The sequence below is a fragment of the Brachyhypopomus gauderio genome, chromosome 5, assembly GCF_052324685.1.
Source record: "Brachyhypopomus gauderio isolate BG-103 chromosome 5, BGAUD_0.2, whole genome shotgun sequence".
Lineage (NCBI taxonomy): Eukaryota > Metazoa > Chordata > Actinopteri > Gymnotiformes > Hypopomidae > Brachyhypopomus > Brachyhypopomus gauderio.
The window spans coordinates 1483150-1502850 of NC_135215.1; the positions used below are offsets into that span (position 1 = coordinate 1483150).

The window sequence follows — 19701 nt, forward strand, 5'->3', positions numbered from 1 at the left end:
GTGTCTCCTGCTGCTCCACACTGCACATTCTTCCACAGTCTCTGTTCTCCAGTCCCAACTGCAGATTTTGCCTGAGGGCTGTGAGAATCACTCGCGTCTGCCCAGCGTGTTGGACGGTGCGTGGCCATGTGGGGAGGGGGGGGGTGGGGGGCTGCTGGTCCTTCCTGGAGGTGTGTGGTGCGGTAGAAGCGGACAATCTCCAGCCTGTCGCCGCTGTAATGATTCAGAAGGTGGAGGGAGCTTCTGCACGCCGCGTTTCCCCGAGGAGAAGAGCTTTATGTTCAACCTTCCCACTGTATTGTCCCTACAGCCTTTCACTTTGAATGTAAATGAAGTCGGATTGGGTGTGTGGGAGTGCGTGGGCGGGCGGATCCGTGAATTCGTAGGTGTGGCTTAGCGTGTTGCTGGATTTGCACGTATGTCGCACGCGTGTTGACTTAGGCACTATACACAGAAGATATATGAGCACAGTCGGTTAGAATTGCAGCTCTTCCTCTCTGCTAGTCCTGATCCACAATCTCACCACAGGGCACAGATGCCCCTGTAGGGATCTGGTGCCGTGACCCAAACCCCCTTAACCCATTCCGCTGAGCACTCCCCTTAATGACTGGCCTCTGTTTTCTGACACAGAAAATCCAATACCCAGCAGGCAGGGCTGGGGTCAGCCGCACAAGCCCCGGAACATCAATTTTTCATTTCTCCTTTCTGTGTAAAAAAAAAAAAAAAAAAAAAAAAAACCCACAGGAGCGCCCCAGCCCTGTAGTTCTGGTTCCCCCGCCACATCGGACATTCGTGCTGCCGCCGACTGGTGGATTACTGAAACAGAATCGTGTGGAGTGAGTGTGAGGTGGTATTTTTTAATGATAAAAGCCCGGGTTGCGTATGTCTACCTGTTCGTTCTGATGTTGTGTTGAACACTTGAGTGTGTGTTCAGTGTGTGCGCCTCCCTCTCTGAACTCGCTAGCCTGGCATGAAAGTGCGTCGTGCAGTCCCCTCGCCTCACGGTCAGGGCCCTTCCAACAGGGGCGGCCAAGCCAAAAAGCCTGCCCGCATACGAAATAAGCCAAATGGGCCGTGAGCCCGCAGCCGGGTCCCTGGGATCTGTGCGTTCGACCGAAGCTCCATCTGCGCTCACTGCTGTGCCTCTCGCAGCTCTCTCGAGTCCCTGGACGCTCGCGTGGACCAGAAGCGAAGGCCGGGGGTCCGTGTGTGGCACTTTGGGTACGTAAAATAGTCTCGCTGGGCCGTGGCGAGGCGAGTCCTAGCGGGAGAGGAGAGGCGGTCCTGTGTGTGACAGCAGGAGCCTCATATCTCCCAGGTAGAGGGAGTTAATAAAGCAATAAAGCGCAGCGACGGTGTGTGTGTCACAGTGTGATACCCTCAGACAGCCGTCCTCTCAGCTGCTCTGATTAAGGCCGCGAGGTTACACCAATAGGCAATCATCACCCAGCCCATAACTCAGAGAGAACTGCTCAACCTCTCTGTCTCTCTCATTCCTCTCCCTCTGTCTCTCTCTCTCTCTCTCTCTCTCTCTCTCTGTCTGTGCCTCTTTCTCTCATTCATTTCATTCTGTTTCTTTTTTTGCCTCTGCTTGGAGTGATGGATAGCTGGGTAGGCAGGCAGGTAGAAGGGTTTTTTTTCCCCCTCGTCAGCTCCTGTCTGCCTGTGTGTGGGTCTGTGTGTGTGTGTGTGTGGGTCTGTGTGTGTGTGGGCGTGTGTGGGTCTGTGTGTGAGGGCATGTGCGGGGCCGTGTGTGGGTCTGTGTGTGTGTGTGTGGGCGTGTGTGGGTCTACGTGTGTGGGTGTGTGTGGGTCTGTGTGTGCGGGCATGTGCGGGGCCGTGTGTGGGTCTGCGTGTGTGGGTCTACGTGGGCCACCACATCCTCTGGTGCGATGGGAAATAAACGCCAGCGGCCGTCTATGCTGCCCTGACCATGGATCTCCGTCGCCACTCTGGAGCGCTGGTGTGTCTCCACCTGCCCCTCCCTGCACGCCCTGCACACCTCCGTCACCTGCCTGCCTCCTCCACCTTTAGGCACGAATGGATGCCTCCACCATCTTCACACAAGGAACAATTACACGCGATGCTTTTTTTCCCCCTCGCTGTTCTCCAGAACCTTTTGTTCCCAAGCTGAGGTTTACGGAGCGGGCCTTTCCTCCCAGAACTCTGCTCAGCGGAGCATTACAGGCTCACGGGCCAATCGGCCAATCGTAGGCCGGCCCCGCTGCGCACAGTGGCGTTGGGGTAAACAGTAATACCGCAGGAGCGAGGCCTCGGCAGCCCGAAGTTCCCCCTGACGAGGGCTCCTCACAAGCGCGTGCCCAAACACGCTCCTCTTGGGGGTGGGGGGGGGGGGGGTGTTTTGGTCGCGTGGCTCGTTTCATCTCTACGTTATGGGTCGCGACGGCCACGCTAAGCAGAACGACGCGTGAGGCGGGAGGGCGTGTGGCCCCCGTGAAGAATGTGTTATCATAGAAAGAGACTTCTCTCTTGCTGTTTTCAATATTGGGCCGTCATACTGCGTATGATATGACACAAATAAAAGTCAATAGCTCTGCATGTGGCTGAATTGATTGTGTATTTTTGCATATATGTGTGTGTGTGTGTGTGTGTGTGTGTGTGTGTGTGTGTTCGCTTTGTCCTGGTTACTTGTGTCCCACCTGAAGTGTGTCAGCGACTATCCGCCGCCGTCCCCATTAAATAAGTTCCCATAATCAGCACGGCTCCCCCAAGGGGCAAACAGAAAAATAATTAACGTGATCAATGAGCAGAGACAGTGAGGCCCCGCTCTTCATTCTCGCCCAGAAATGGAGCAGCGGCTTTTCTTCCCAGGGTGCTGTGAGCCTCGCTGCTATTGGCCCCTCAGAGCCACCGTCTTGGGTCCGTTGTTGACTTTCATGTCCTCTGGCGCATATTCACAGCTCTCTTCTGCTTCCTCGTCCTTTTCCTTTTGGACGGAGGACGTTCTTAAAGAGCTCCTGTTCCGTCCACGCACGCCCTTTCTGGCCCGTGCTTTTGAGCGAATGGTATTCCTCGCCAGTCCTGACCGTGTGTCTGTTTACTGTGGCCAAACTGTTTTTGGAAACGGACTTCTCTTTCATTCAGTCGTTTGGGGAAAATATCGCCAACTCCAGGCTAGTACGGTGTTCGTTTGAAGGCCCGAAGATGGCGTGGTAACGCTGGAGCGTCATAGTGCAGCCGGATGTGTGCAGTGCCGGGTCGGCCCAGGCTCCACCGTGGAGTGGCTGCCGATTCTCAGGCTGGGTATCAGCTCACGTGCACGTGTTCCGTTTCACGTGTTTAATTTCACGTGTTCCGTTTCACGTGTTCACTTGGCACTGGAACGTCGATGCCGTCGATTTCGATTAAGCCCTTCTTCGCGTCCGGAGCGAGCGCCGGCCCCCGGAGCGGCCAGGAAGGGGAGCCGTGCTGCTCGGGGGAAGCGGGCCGTGCCGGGGCGCAGAACCCACCAGCGCTTCTCCCGGCGCCAGACCCGTGTTTGCTCACGCTGGCCCGTGTTTGCCCACGTTTGCACAGCAGAGCAACTTTGAGCGCCGCGCCGCTTGCCGAGCTGGATTGAATCATTCATGCCCTCCCGCCGCTGGTTATCATCTCGTGTGTGTGTGTGAGCGCGAGAGTGCGCGTGTGAATGTGTGTGCGCACGTTTTACACGTGGCCCTTTTTGACCGCAGCTTTTGTGCTGGGATAATATGTACATATGCAGATAAGGGGCATTATCATTCCCGCGGGGCTGTTCAGTAGGGGTTATCTCTGTGCGGGGGACCCAGAAAGACGCCCGCATTCATCCGCACACGCTGCCCGTTAAGGTGGGCCGCCGTGGGTCACGGGGGGTGGGTGCCTTGGGTGGGGAGGTGGGTGATGGAGACGCCGTAGGGGTGGAGCTTTCTCAAACGCAGAAACAGCTTCATTCTGCTCTGTTGATTTACTAAAAAGGCCACCATTTATTTTGAGTTTATTATAGCTGAGTTTATTCTCAGCCCTACATGTGCTGAGATGTGCTGTGTGTTTGTGATGGTTTATGAATGTCTGTCTCGACAAAGATTTTGGGGATATATTGTAATTAATTTATTGCAGTATTTCTCATAAAAATGGCAGATTACTGAAATCGTTTAAGTATGGCACTGAGGGTCATGTTAAGAATGCCCAAGAAAAGAGTTTTATCGTTTTATCCAGCTGAGAAGAATGTTTGGCTTCATTAGTTTACATACATACATATATGCATACATACATAGATACATACACTGTATTGCCAAAAGTATTTGCTCACCCATCCATATGATCAGAATCAGGTGTTCCAATCACTTCCATGGCCACAGATGTATAAAATTAAGCACCTAGGCATGCAGACTGTTTTTACAAACATTTGTGAAAGAATGGGTCGCTCTCAGGAGCTCAGTGAAGTCCAGTGTGGAACTGTGATAGGATGCCACCTGTGCAAGAAATCCGTGAAATTTCCTCTCTCCTAAATATTCCACAGTCAACTGTCAGCTGTATTATAAGGAAATGGAAGTGTTTGGGAATGACAGCAACTCAGTCATGAAGTGATAGGCCACAAACTAACGGAGTGGGGTCAGCGGATGCTTAAGCACATGCGAAGAGGTCACCAACTTTCTGCAGAGTCAATCATTACAGACATCCAAACTTCATGTGTCCTTCAGATTAGCTCAAGAACAGTGTGCAGAGAGCTTCATGAAATGGGTTTCTATGGTCGAGCAGCTGCATTCAAGCCTGCACTGGACTATAGAGCAGTGGAGGCACGTTCTCTGGAGTGACGAAACATGCTTCACCATCTGGCAATCTGATGGACGAGTCTGGGTTTGGCGGTTACCAGGAGAACGATACTTGTCTGACTGCACTGTGCCAAGTGTAAAGTTTGGTGGAGGGTGCATTATGGTGTGGGGTTGTTTATCAGGAGCTTTGCTTGGCCCCTTAGTTCCAGTGAAAGGAACTCTGAATGCTTCAGCATACCAAGACATTTTGGACAAGTCCAATTTCCCAACTTTGGTGGAACAGGTTAGAGCTGTCCCCTTCCTCTTCCAACATGACTGTGCACCAGTCAGGTCCATAAAGACATGGTGTGTCTGGTGTGGATGAACTTGACTGGCCTGCACAGAGTCCTGAACTCAACCCGATAGAACACCTTTGGGATGAATTAGAGCAGAGACTGAGAGCCAGGCCTTCTTGTCCAACTGATGTGACCTCACAAATGCGCTTCTGAAAGAATGGTGAAAAATCCCCATGAACACACTTCTAAACCTTGTGGACAGCCATCCCAGAAGAGTTGAAGCTGTTCTAGCTGCAAAGGGTGGACCAACATCATATTGAACCCTATTGATTAAGAATGGGATGTCACTTAAACTCATATGTGGGTCAAGGAATGTGAGCGAATACTTTTGGCAATATAGTGTGTATATATAAAAATATACACACTATACATGCACTGATGTAGGTCCTGAGTGTCCTTGGGTGCTACACTATAATTTATAGTAGCCGATTCAAAAAGAAAGCCTTCATTTAGATAAACAATACATATCTGTGTCATTATTATTTGAACACATTCACATAATGTTGTCTAAAACATCTTCTCCATATATTAAAACATTAACCTTGTTTTTGTGCATACATTTAACCAAGTCTAAAGATACAATACTCAAAAGTTCTGTGTACTGACCAAACCACTGTCAGGAATGGCCAGGAACATTCAACCATAAACTATTAGAGGCATATATTACAGGATGCAGTTTACATTTTATTTTATTTTTTTAAGTAAGCAAACGACGGGAGAGAGAGCTGGCATAACACTTCAGAACCAGAGGCCATTCTCATTATAAAGGGCAACTCGATAGGCTATATATAATATGTGGAAGCCTTTGGCAGAGTTTCCCCTCAACACGGTGAGTTATTGCTCTAAGATATGAGGATGTAAATGATTTTTATTCCGCACATATTTTCCGAGCGTGCTGCACAGGGGTTGTGAATCACGCTGACGCTGAAGGGAGAAGAAGCCGGTGGAGTTGCACTGGAGTGGGCGTGGGTGGGCCGGACCCCCCGCAGGCCGGAGGAGTGTGTCTAACCCTGGCCCAGTTCCTCTCGCAGGGCTGGCAGCCTGGTCGTTAATCCAGCGTTAAAGGGGCCGAACGTTGCCCCCCCCCCCCCCCCCCCCCCCCCCCCCCCCCCCGCACCCTCACCGTTCTGCCACTGTGTCCGCAGGCCGAGCCGGAGGGATTCTCCCACTTCCACCTGTACGTGTGTGCTGCCTTCCTCGTGCGCTGGAGGAAGGAGATCCTGGAGGAGAAGGACTTCCAGGTGAGATTGGAGCTCTTCCTCTGTGTGTGTGTGTGTGTGTGTGTGTGTGTGTGTCTTTGCCGTGTCTCTCTATGGTCCCAGAGCTGCAGTAAGTGTCCTCGTTCGGGCCCCTCTATCCTCATTAGCTCCAGGGGTCGGCGGGTCGTCGCGCTTGCATTAGCTTGATGACGACGGCAGCTGCTGTAAGGTGACTTTGCACCGAGCACTTTGGGTGGTCCTCCCCTCAGGGCCCCCCCCCCCGTCCCGGTCTCTCCCCCCCTCACATATCTCTCTCTCCCCTTTCCTCCCTCTTTCACTGAAGGCACGAGGTTTAGCTCAAACATTGTGGAGAAGGGCGGGGGACTCTTCACGTACCCAGAAGTGCCTTTTGACTGCACATGTGCTTCTGGAAGTGTCCCTCAGGGTTGCTGCAGGACCACGGAGAACCTGCTCGCCCCCTCCACTTCATCTTGACTCCATCTCCACTCTCCTCCCTAACACACAGCTCTAACGCTAAAGCTTTAATTAACTTTGGGGGGGGGTTTATTTTTAATCAGTGGACACAAACAAGTGTTTTCCTGCCCTCTGTGTTAAGTATGTACTTCCTCTTCTCTTTGCCACGCCTCTATCTCTGGCCCCGCCCCCCTCCATCCCATGTTCTTCTCTCCTGTCACCTGCAGTTCTCTTTGTAGCATCTTACTCTGTAGATTGAATTGAAATGCATTTATTTTATGCATGTGTGTGTGTGTGTGTGTGTGTGCATGTACGCGTGTGCGTACACATTTGCATGTGAGCGGGGCATGGGTATTGTTGAATATGCAGCGAACCACTGGGGCGTGGCGTATGTTGCCGTGGGCCGCACTCTCCGGACCCCTCCCGGTGTTGATTGATTGTGTTTACATTGCCCACTGATTCAGAATGATCCCCTCCACCTCCGCACCAGCAGTTATCCACCTTCCGCCCCGCGTTCAGTCATCCACCCGTGAGTCACGGGCCACGGGCATCCGTCTCCGCCCGCCACGTACGTGATGTACTCCGCAGGAGGCACGCCCCCTGCCCCGCCCCCACTCTCACTTTCCTTCCTAGCCTTGTGAATGGTGATCTGGGAGCGGTGCAGAGAGCAGCCCAGAACCAACTACGGCCCGGTACGGTCTGGGAGAGAAGGCCCGCTCGCTAATCTACAGCCTCTTGTGTCCCGCTGTCTCATAGATTCAGGCTCCCCTAATGGATCGTTAGCAGGTTTTTCTTTTTAAAGCCCTCTTGAAACTCGTTCAGGGAGGCCCATAAATCTGCGCGCTGCCCAGGAAAGCGTAATGCAGAGGGTTAGGACCAGAACCTCCACCAGTCCGACGCCTGATTAGCAGCGATAATTATGAGTCGCAAACGCAGGGATTGAGCGGAGGAACCCCCCCGGCCTCGAAATCCAGACGCACGGGCCGGCACCAGCCAGAACCGGGTAGGATGGATCGCCTGTATATCCGCGCGTCTGCTCTCCGCGGACTCCGGCTGTCCGTCAACAGTCGACCCGAGTCCTCCTCCCTGCCTGCCAGTTAATGGATGACTTTCTTTCATTTTCAGGGATTGGATTTGTGGGCTTAGCGTGTCCCTTCCGTCACCTGCGTGGTGTCTTGCGGGCTACACCTAAGCCTGCCCATCACATTTAAGCGTTTAGCAGACGGGTTTTTACGCGGGTGTTTCAGAGCCGCGGACGTGAGGTTTCATAAACATGAGGTTCTTTCTGTTCATTAATGGAAAGCGAGAAGGGAAAAGGGAACGGTGCATGTGTGCTTTGAAAGCAAAAAAAAACATTTTCTAATGATGCCTAGATGTTGTAGTGTTGCTACTGTAGGGTGTTGAAGGTAATTCTTACTCTGTTGAGCCGGCCTTGTGACGACCCGTGTAGTGGCTTCTATTCTTGGTGGGAGGTCGGCTAATAAGTCTGACCCAATTAATGAGCATGGATGTGGAGGGAGGAACACCAGTGGAGCAGTGGAGAGAGAAGGTCAGGACACACACACACACACACACACACACACACACACACACACACATACACACATAAAGACCTTTCTGCAGGGCGTGTCTGTGCGCCGTGGCCGCGCTGGGTCAGCGCACAGTATTTTAGCGTCCAGCTGAGTGGATGCTGGAGGTCTGTGCCAGCCCCGCCCCTGCCTGTGCAGCGCCCAATGAGAGGAGAGTCTCCTCCGATCGATCCCTCCCACCCACTACCAATTACACCTGTGAGGGGCCCTGGAGTAATCGGAGAGCTGGTGGATGTGCCGCGGGGTTTTAGCCGAGCGGCGGCGATTTCTGCTTAAAGAAGCGCCCCGATCTAACGGGACAACGGGATGATGTTGGACGTGCAGGAGGAGCTGCAGGACGTCCCGCCGTCTGTGCCGACCCCGCCCATCCTGTCCTCCCCCGCAGCCCAGCGCAGGCAAATGTCAAATCCTGCTGGTATTTAGCATGGGCAATATGCAGCAAACAAGCTCCCATTAGGGGTCTGTTTATTACATAACGAGGAAGCCTTTGGAAGAGCTAATGAAATGGGCGGAGTTCCCTCCCTAAGCCCCGCCTCCTTCCCGTCTGAGTCCCTGTTCGTTCTCTAGGGGATTCTTTCCTTTGATTTTTGTGTTTTGTTCTGGTTTTTTTTATTATATTTTTTGGTCCGAGCGTGACAGCACGCCGCAGACTGCAGGGTGCAGGGTTCGCACCTGTGTGTGTGTGTTGATCTGTACCGCCAGGGCTTCTTTATTCACGGCCTCTCGCTGGCTCCACGCGTCGCGGGGGCCACCTGACATGCCATATGCCACCTGCCCTTAACCTACCCCGCCCGCCAGGGGGCGCCCCTCCCTCCCATGTCGAAATCAATTACTCTGCTGTCTTTCTTCGCAACCTCCCCTGGCGTATGGGCAGGGGCCACGACCCTCATCTGTTGCAATGGGCAGACATGCGGGGACACACACACACACGCACAACTACAGCTCATTCTGCTACTTTGGAGATTTTGGGTCACAGTTGTGCCTTGGAGTTTTAATGTAGTGACGGATCCTGAGAGTAGCCTCCTGTGACTGAGCCAGTCCCTGGAGCGAGAGGCGAGGATAACGCGTTTACACGCAGACCGACGGCGGCTCTGAGAGAGGCAGCGAAATCAATCTCCCACTTTAGCGCTTTAATGGGTTGATTTAAATGTCTGCAGCAGAACTGGAACACGTCGAATCGCGTCAGAGTGTGTGTGTGTGTGTGTGTGTGTGTGTGTGTGTGTGTGTGTGTGTGTGTCTAGGATCATGTGAGCTGTGCCTGCACTCTTACATAAGTACTCTTTGAAGCTCAGGTCTAAGATTGTTGGCATCTCCACTGCGGTCTCCTCCAGGCGGAGACTGCAGTGTGCCACGCTGCCATTATTATCTGTGAATGCAGGTTTTAATTAAAGCAGCCTCATGTATTACAGGGACCCAGATAGGGACGTGTTCTCCTAAAGCTTTATGACGACACACCCTTTCACCCTGCTTCGTTAGGAGCGCATATTAATATCCTGCGGTTACAGTAACCGGCGGGGGTTACGCACGAGCGCTTGGCGTTCCTGAGGTAACCGCTGTGCTTTGTGATCAGTTCAAAAGGGCCTGGCAGGGTGACTCAACCTGTCCGGCCACTTGCTCGTCATTTCCTGTTCCTGTAGGTACGGGACCTCGCTGACGTGCAGGCAATTTGGTCCATCTGTTGCGTTGTTGTGTTTGTGGATCTCAGAAGAGGACGTTCACTCAGACACCTGTTTGCACCTTTACTTTTGTGCCGTGTCGCATTTGCCTTATTCACTGTTTCTGTGTGTGTGGGGGGGGGGGGGGGGGGGGGGGCATTTTAATGGTTTCTGGAAGAAATGAAAGCAAAAGAAAAGAGAAAAAAAAGCAGGAGGAAAGAGGGGGTCACCGCTTCATGGCTGTTGCATTCATTATGTTGCTAAATTAAAAACCAGCAACTTATCAGCTCCTAATGTTTTGTCTTGTTCCACCTCAGGTGGTTCAAACAGCCGAAACTAAATGGATTCCCTGTCTTTTTAAAGGACTGGGAGCAGGCGCGCTCTTAATTTGTTGTTGAAACACTGAGAGGCTAAGGCACAATGCCTGATTGACTTAGTGCTTAGCGCTCTCGGCTAATGCACCCTGCGCCATTATATAGCTAGTAGTTACTCATGTTGTTCTGTAAATCACAGCGTTGACTTATTTGAAGAAATTAGCCAAAGTAAAAATAAAAAAAGCTCAAGGGAAAGAATTGTGGCGGGTTAAGCCAAAGGCTGGTGTGGGCTTGTGTGGCGGAAGCAAAGTGCCAGCGTTTGGAGAAGGCGGCCATTACAGATGGCCATTACCTAAGCTCATTCCTACTGCAGGATGGAACATAGCACCCTGGTGGCTTACATTTCAATTTTGCTGCCTTAAATGGACAAAGTGACTTCTTGTCAAAGCTACCTTCTTGTCAGGGGTTAATGCAGTACTGCAGCTGACTGGAGCATTTCTGGACTTCTTTGACTTTGCTGTAACTATAAATTATCTGTAGCCCATGTTGTGTAAAAAAAAAAAAAAAGATGTGTATGTGGTTTTAAGATGATCTTTCAGATGAGAATGAGGTGCCAAAATGCCATCATTAAATGCTGATTTGGGGCGACTTTAACAAACCACTTGACAAAGATATTTGTTTCGGATAAATAGGACAATGACAGTCTCATTTCGGTTTCTCTTGAAGTTGTGACACAGCTTTAATTAAATGTCTGTCACACACTATGGGCCATCTAAATGTCAGCGGTCTTGATTATCTGACCACTTTAACGGTACTAAACAGGATGTAATTGACAGTGGTCTGTTTATACTTTTCAAAGGTCATTTAAAGTTTTTGACATCGGGCCGTGCTTTGGTTGTCATCCACGTCAGTGTTTTCATTCATTTCCCTTTTTATTACTATTTTTTACCCTCTTTCTCTCATGATTACGTTTGATGATCATTGGGTCGCTCATTTAAATCTTCACATTTACCAAACCACACAGAAATGAGGGGAGGGGGGGAGGCTCTTCGTAGACGGATGCGGCCCGGTCACGTTTCTGTCGTCATCCCTCAGCTCCTGGTTACTGAGTTATAGCGTTGACTCTATTAGATGAGATGAGAGATTGGATGAGTTGAACCCCTCCTGATGAATAGAAAGCCCATCTCATTCATCAGGAAACTCGCAGTTTCGTCCCAACTTGGGCTGCAACTGGAAGCTCATTTTATGTGTTCCTAATGATTGATTATCCTTTAGCTTGGCTTGTTCCACAGTGAGCACCCCCCTCCCCCCCAGTGGCCTTAAACTCAGTTTCTTGATGGAGTGCTCCTATTGTAGGAGAATTCCACTCAGTAAAAGAGATTCTTCATACGCGTGCGAAACAAACAAACTTTCCGAACCTTTCTGTAATTACAAACCTCCATGATCTCCGCGTGCTCCGGAGCTTAGGCTAAACCCACTGTGTCTTCGTCCCTCCCCGAAGCCTTTATAAACAAAGCTGTTTATGAAGTAGCGCGCGATCAATCACCCGTTAGTCCTGCGGGTGTTTAAAACATGAGGATCGAGCGGTGAAGATCTGTAGGGCCGCGGCGGTGCCGTTTGACGGAGCGAGGGCTGCCTTTCTCCAGCCCCAGATTGATTCCTGAAAATTCAGGAGGGGCCGGCCAGAAGAGGCAGGGGGCCAGAAGTCGTCCGTCGTGGTAATCCTGGGTGGAACACACTCAGTCATGAAGCGCAGGTGATCTGCTAATCACTCTTCCTACTCTGGCCTTCTAAAAACCATAATCTGCCCACATGAGCTGGACAGTGGCAGTCATAGGGGAGTCGGCCTTGGCCATGGCACTTTATCAGTTGGCGAGCGTCTCTTTGTTCACAAGCCGCACGAAACGGGCACATAATTGAGTTGCATGACGCTCGTTATCTGTTCAGTTGGGAGGCCACTGGTGGTTCGGACCAATAACGCCAGCTCCACCTTTCAGACGGAGAACACAAATCAATCAAGTCACTAGATAAGACAAACAGAAGAGAGCTTTAAGAACACACTTCCAAGGTGGAAAAGGTGATTTTGAAGGGAACCTTTGAACGATAGTGGTCATTTTGAAGGGAAACTCTGCATGGTAGTGGTCATTTTGAAGGTAAACTGCACAGTAGTGGTCATTTTGAAGGGAAACTCTGTACAGTAGTGGTCATTTTGAAGGGAAACTCTGTACAGTAGTGGTCATTTTGAAGGGAACCTCTGTACGGTAGTGGTCATATTGAAGGGAACCTCTGTACGGTAGTGGTCATTTTGAAGGGAAACTCTGCACGGTAGTGGTCATTTTGAAGGGAAACTGCACGGTAGTGGTCATATTGAAGGGAACCTCTGTACGGTAGTGGTCATTTTGAAGGGAAACTGCACGGTAGTGGTCCTATTGAAGGGAAACTCTGTACGGTAGTGGTCATTGATCCCGACCTGCTTGTGTAGAATAGCCCAGACCAGGACAATGGCTGCTCGGACCCATTAAACTATAGACACCACCACAGCCGTAACACTCTGAAAACGAGCCTAGTTTTGCCTATTTGGGTGTTTTGTAGTAATTCTAGCCGGTGCTCACTTTAACAGCGTGACTCGAGTGAGTCACATGTGGGCTACACGGACCTTAGGATACCTTACGAAATTTTTCGTAGCTCTCGGAGGATTAGTGTTAAGTATTGTTCGCGCATATTGCGCTTGCAATGCCGCAGAACATTTGTAGGAGCAGCATGAGTAATTTCGTAGGAATGCCATCGTCTGCCGTTTGTTCATTTAGACCACTTCGAGAGCTCCTCATTACCCTGTTGATAGAACGTGTTGTAGAAAGGGTGGAGGAATTCTCAGGGACTGGCAACCCTCACTGCGTGTGAAGATGTTTTCTGCCATGCAGGGTGCCATCAAGAAAGGCCGTCCTTCCGTGGACCCTGGATGGTCCCTGTTTTCTTGAGCACAGGCCAGGATGAATCTTAAAGCAGAGTATACACGTGATGAATATCGTTAATGGGGTTACTATACCACATTAGCTTCCGTAAGCTTGTTATTCATCTGCATTATACCGAGATGTCCCGAGAATGCACATCAAATGAACTGTTCCCAATCTATTAGTCATGCTGGTGAGTTATGTAGATCATTAGATCACATAATCATCTTCGTACAATTATTTGGCTTGGCTCATTGCAAGTAATTAATGTCTTAATCTTCTTATTAGATGTAAACTGGAATATGATGACCATCTTGATTAGGTGATCTGATTTGGCTATCATGTGGATAGACTCATTATATGTGTAGTTGATGAGTTTCTTGTGTAGAAGCATAATAAGTAATGGATGTCTGAAAATTGGGAAAGTGTTGATGAAGCTCAGTACAGATAGATATGTCTACTTTCTTTATCCTTGCAACCTTTAATCCTTCCTGTTAGAGCGTACATTACCAAACTTCAGTTAGAAGTATTTCGTTAGGAACCAAGACCTTTTCTTTACCTATTGATATCTGCAAAGCAAATATTCTAGACTATAGAAACAATGTCCACAGAAGAAATTAAAAGCTATTGCAACCTGGTAACCTGTAGTACGTGGAAAAAGTTAATTTGTCTACGGAATTCCATTGGGTCTTTTACACTGAGAAGAGAACATGTCAATAACTGTAGCTTTAACCAAACACTTCCAGGTGACCCAGCCATTGCTAAACATATTTAATTTAATCCAAATGAGAGTACTAATTACTTGTTTTAATTAATTAGTTATATATGCTCAGTAGACTTATCAGATATCAGTTTATTAGGATTTAAATAATGTGTAACGATCAGAACACTCACACACTCCATTGTAATAATGGTGCACATCACTCTAGTGTTTGTTAACTAGGCCAGTTTCTGTGTTCGGGACATTTAACAGAAGCAGCAGGCATTGTAAGGGTGTTGCAGTTAAGAAGAATAACTCGTCTAAACATAGAAAGCCAGCCTGAGACGTGGTCAGCCCCACCATTTTTCTCCAACTCCATTATGCTTGCGTTTATTTTTATTCCGCATTTCATATTGATAGTTCTGTATTATTATTTTTTATACGTTCAGTCATGGTATTCACTCAGGTAAACGTCAACATGTCAGCCTGTTCCCGTCATGTAAACTTAGATGTCAATTTCATCCCCTTATTGAGGGCCAGGGTTTCTTTCTTTGAAATATTCCAAAATAATTCTGACTAATACCTCTTTTTGTTTTTGTAGAAGAAAAAATGCAGATTATGAACCTTTTCTTATCTGCTCTTTCTGATATTTTGCACACATCTGTCATAATCCTCTCTGCCTCCGGGGCGTCGCTGTGTGGCGTGCTAAACGCACCGGCGGTGATACCCAAGCTACACGGTGCGCCCTGTTTGTCGTGTAGGCTGTTGTTCAGGACGCTGCGTGCAGGGGTGTCCACAGCCAGTGTCTCTGACCTTGATCCCTCCCTCATAACGCAGCGCCTGCACACCGCTGGGACGCCCCGCGGGAAAACGTTCGGCTTTATTTCTTTATTTATTTGCAGAGTCATTGGGTGGCATGCGCATTCGTTTTGAAATAGCTGAACTGAACTGGCACGCTGTTTAGACACAGTTATAAACATTTACATAATGTAAACATTAATGCTATCTCATTTATTTTTTTATTTATTTTGGTTTTCTTTTTCTTTAAAAAAACAGAAGCAACCTCATTGTTCTCTCTGCGCGAGCCCGTGTGTGTGAGGGCACGTTTGAGCGTTAGCACTGATAAACCTGCTCTGCTGTCTGGCTGAATTCTGATTAGAGTCATGCAGGCTGAATTCTGAACGCTGCTGCCATCTCCCCCGCCCTGCCCACTGTGCGCTGAGACGCTGGGCCTGGGGCTCGGGGGTTTGTTGGTTTGTTTGTTTGTTTGTTTGTTTTGGTAGTTATCAGCATCAACCACCCCATCTCCCCCCCACCCACCCTGTTCTCAGAGAAGCACATTGGTTGTGTCTTTACACACGTCTCCCCCAGGTGTTAGAAGAAGAATGTGTTAAGTGTCTGTGTTGACCTGCCCCCCCCCCGCCTCCGCCTTACGGTTGTCGTCAGTCTGCCGCTGTTGTCTGAGAACCATGTGGAGAAATCGGTGTCTGGGTGTGTTCCGTCTTCATAATGTTGATCAGTTCAACAGACTGCACATTTATAGCCACAAATCTGCTGTGTGCTTAAATTAGAAACCTCCACAATCTTGTGGGAATTTATTTATTGCGTAGCGACGTCCCGTGTAGTCGCTGCACTGGCCGGAGAACGCCGCGCTCCCCATCGCCACGTCACGTTCGCTTCTAAAGTATTTAGCCGATGGCACTTTTTCCCCCTACGTCTTTCCATCATCTAGTCTTTATCCCTCCCTCTCCCTCCTGCTCCCTGGACGTCTCTCTCTCTGATGGAGTGTTAAGCAGACTGATTCCCCTTCATCACAGCAGGCAGGGTAGGTGAATTAGGCTGGGAGATTGAGGCAGCGCCTGCTCTGTAAGCTCCTCTAATGCAGTCATTGACTCTGGGCTTTCTCCAGCCTCGCGGCCCGGCCCGGCCCGGCACGGCGCCGAATTACACCGCGCTCTCTATACCTGAGAGAAATGGACTTCTCCTGCCGGGGTCCCGACCGCGTGGACACGAGGAGGCGCGCGGGACGCAGACCGACGGGCCCCGCGACGTCCCGAGATTGAGGAAGACGAGACCGCCCTGATTGAAAGTTAAAATAATGTAGGGGGCGAGGGGCACCGGGGGCGAGGGGGCGGCGATGTGGGGACTCTTCGGGGTGGCCCGATGCGACCTCGGCCAAATCTAAAATAAACAGCCCCGCTCCCGACAGAGCTAAGCCAGGAATGAGGTTGCCCTTGGCAACGTCGTTGTCGTCTTTGCTGCGATACTTGTGTGTGTGTGTGTGTGTGTGTGTGTGTGTGTGTGTGCGCACCTGTAACCAGCTTCTGCTTCCCTCTCTCTCCATCACAGGGCCTGATGATCTTGCTGCAGAACCTTCCCACCATGCACTGGGGCAACGAGGAAGTGAGTGTGCTCCTGGCCGAAGCCTACAGGCTGAAGTTCGCCTTTGCGGACGCACCCAACCACTACAAGAGATGAGGCAGGCCCCGCCTCCCTCCCCACCACCACTACTGCATCCACACCCCCAGCCCCGCCCCCTCCCCATCACCACCATTGCCTCCACACCCCCAGCTCAGCTCCCCAGGCGCTCGCCGGTGTCTAAGGCGATGTGTGAATCCCGTGTACAGTTCTCTCCTCCTGTTCCTGCAGTCCTCTCTCTGTTCTTACTAACGTGAGCGCTCCGGACGTCAGCCGTCACACGTCTGGCGCGTCAAAACCCAAAGAAAAGACGCTCGCTTCTCTTCAAAACGCGCTGACAGATTAAAACCTTCCCCCACCGATGCAGTTGAAACCTCAGCCCTCCAACACCTGCAAGGTTCCTGGGCTGTTTTGTGCGGGCGGATACAGTTTTAGCAGTTTATTAGGAAAAAAAGAATCAACGCTCCAGCTTAGTTAGAAGTGCTGACACTGCGTGCGTGCGTGCGTGCGAGAAAGAGATCCTTCGCTGGCTCCAAGTCCCCCAGATGTACGAGGAACTGCAGCTCCTGCACTGAATGGTCTCCATTGCAAAACTCAGTCGCTGGTCAGGCATGCAATGCGTTCAAGGCAATAACGACACAACACTCAAGACAGGAAGACAACGCAGACGTGGGTCCAGACAGCCAAGCGAAGCTGCACAAGGACGCTCACTGGACGTAGAATGGACGAACACTTTATCTAACCCTAGGTCTACCTCAGGAGCCGGTCCGTCAGGATTGGCAGTGGGATTGGACGCGTTACGTGGGCGATACATCTGCCTCCGTGTTAGAACAATAGCCATGATGTTCATTCCTTGAACACTTGTTTATTTATTATTTTCTTTAATAGTTTGCCTTAATTTTCTGCTTTAATTCTGCTAGGAAGAGACCCAGCCATATGTTGTCAGACGTGAGGGGGTTTACAGTTCCGGTCCGCTGGATCAGTTTGGCATAACGATCCGTACGTGTTTTGCACAATTCAGCGAGTAGTAAGCGTGTTTTGGGACAGTCGGCTCTCGACCTTGCAAGCGTTTGCGATGTTTAAACTTTTGCGCTGTGTGCAGTCCTCAGTCAGGCTTTCTCGTCAGTCATTTCTGTGCTAGTTCTAACAAGTGATTGATATCTGTGACTAGGACAAAAAAATGCACTCACATTTTCTTTGCTTTCTTGTAAAAATGGTGTTCCCTAAATCAGCTTTTTAAAATCCCCCCTCCTCCATTTTATATATTGTTTCTATGAACGTATTAAGTTGTGCCTAACTTGAGATATACCATCCCAGATATTTATTTTACTAATGCTAATATAAAATGAATTTGGAAGGAGAAGAGCAGAAGCTTTTCAGGCAGAGCGTTTGCGGGTGGAGTCGTCCTCCGGACTGCTACACCGTTGCTCCGCCCACGTGAGCAGAGTGAAGGACGCTCGCGCTGGGGCCGGACACGCCCACTGACTCGCTTTCATCCGACACAAGACCAACGTTGCTACTCATCGCCCCCGACCGCCACGTCCCCCCCGTCCCGTCCCCTGTCCCGTCCCCTGTCTCGTCTGTGTCTCTCCTTCCTTTTGCCAGTGCTGAGGTGGTTCTCTCCCCTCCCCCCACCCTTTTTGGTGAGCGTCGTGTTTGAGAGGCAGTCCCGGACACCCAGGACTAGAGTTATTTCGGACAGAATGAATTTTAGGATTGTCAGAATTTTTCTCAAATGTTCTTGAATTAAAATTTGTGTACAGAACAGTGACTTTTCAGAGATCTGTAAATAGAAAGAAATGTGTAAATAAATGATATATATGACCAAACTGTTCTTGTGTTCCACGTGTCCCGTGTGCCACTGAACATTATGTGCAAAATGAGCAACGTGTTCTGCGTTTCACTACAGCCACATTACGTGTGTTCTACGTATCGCTACACCCACATTGTGTTCTACGTATCACTACAGCCACATTACGTGGGTTCTACGTATCGCTACACTAACATTACGTGTGTTGTACGTATCGCTACACCCAAATTACGTGTGTTCTACGTATCGCTACACCCACATTGTGTTTTATGTATCACTACAAACACATTACGTGTGTTCTACGTATCGCTACACCCAAATTACGTGTGTTCTACGTATCACTACACCCAAATTACATGTGTTCTACGTATAACTACACCTACATTACGTGTGTTCTACATATCACTACACCCACATTATGTGTGTTCTACACATCACTACACCCACATTACGTGTGTTCTACGTCTCACTACACCCACATTACGTGTGTTCTACATATCACTACACCCACATTACGTGTGTTCTACGTCTCACTACACCCACATTACGTGTGTTCTACACATCACTACACCCACATTACGTGTGTTCTACGTATAACTACACCCACATTACGTGCGTTCTACGCATCACTACACCCACATTATGTATGTTCTACATATCACTACACCCACATTATGTGTGTTCTACGTCTCACTACACCCACATTACGTGTGTTTTACGTCTCACTACACCCTCATTACGTGTGTTCTACGCATCGCTACACCCACATTACGTGTGTTCTACGTATCGCTACACCCACATTGTGCGTTCTACGTATCACTACACCCGCATTACGTGTGTTCTACGTATCACTACACCCGCATTACGTGTGTTCTACGTATCACTACACCCAAATTACGGTACACCCAAATTACGTGTGTTCTACGCATCACTACACCCACATTACGTGCGTTCTACGCATCACTACACCCACATTATGTATGTTCTACATATCACTACACCCACATTATGTGTGTTCTACGTCTCACTACACCCACATTACGTGTGTTTTACGTCTCACTACACCCTCATTACGTGTGTTCTACGCATCGCTACACCCACATTACGTGTGTTCTACGTATCGCTACACCCACATTGTGCGTTCTACGCATCACTACACCCACATTACGTGTGTTCTACGCATCACTACACCCACATTACGTGTGTTCTACGTATCGCTACACCCACATTGTGTTTTATGTATCCCATGTCACACATTACGTGTTCTACGTATCACTACACCCACATTACGTGTGTTCTACGTATCACTACACCCACATTACGTGTGTTCTACGTATCACTACACCCACATTACGTGTGTTCTACGTATCACTACACCCACATTACGTGTGTTCTACGTATCACTACACCCACATTACGTGTGTTCTACGCATCACTACACCCACATTACGTGTGTTCTACGCATCACTACACCCACATTACGTGTGTTCTACGCATCACTACAC

General features: G+C 49.7%; 1 protein-coding gene across 1 annotated transcript in view; it reads left to right on the forward strand.

The window, feature by feature from the left end:
* tbc1d22a (TBC1 domain family, member 22a) overlaps positions 1-18215 on the forward strand; it is a 76962-nt gene extending 58747 nt beyond the window's left edge. Inside the window, exons 9-10 of the mRNA XM_077004773.1 lie at positions 6232-6327; positions 16318-18215. Coding sequence (XP_076860888.1) covers positions 6232-6327; positions 16318-16446 — 225 coding nt within the window. The 3' untranslated portion in view covers positions 16447-18215. The remainder of the gene's footprint in view (positions 1-6231; positions 6328-16317) is intronic.
* The last annotated feature ends 1486 nt before the right edge of the window (positions 18216-19701 follow it).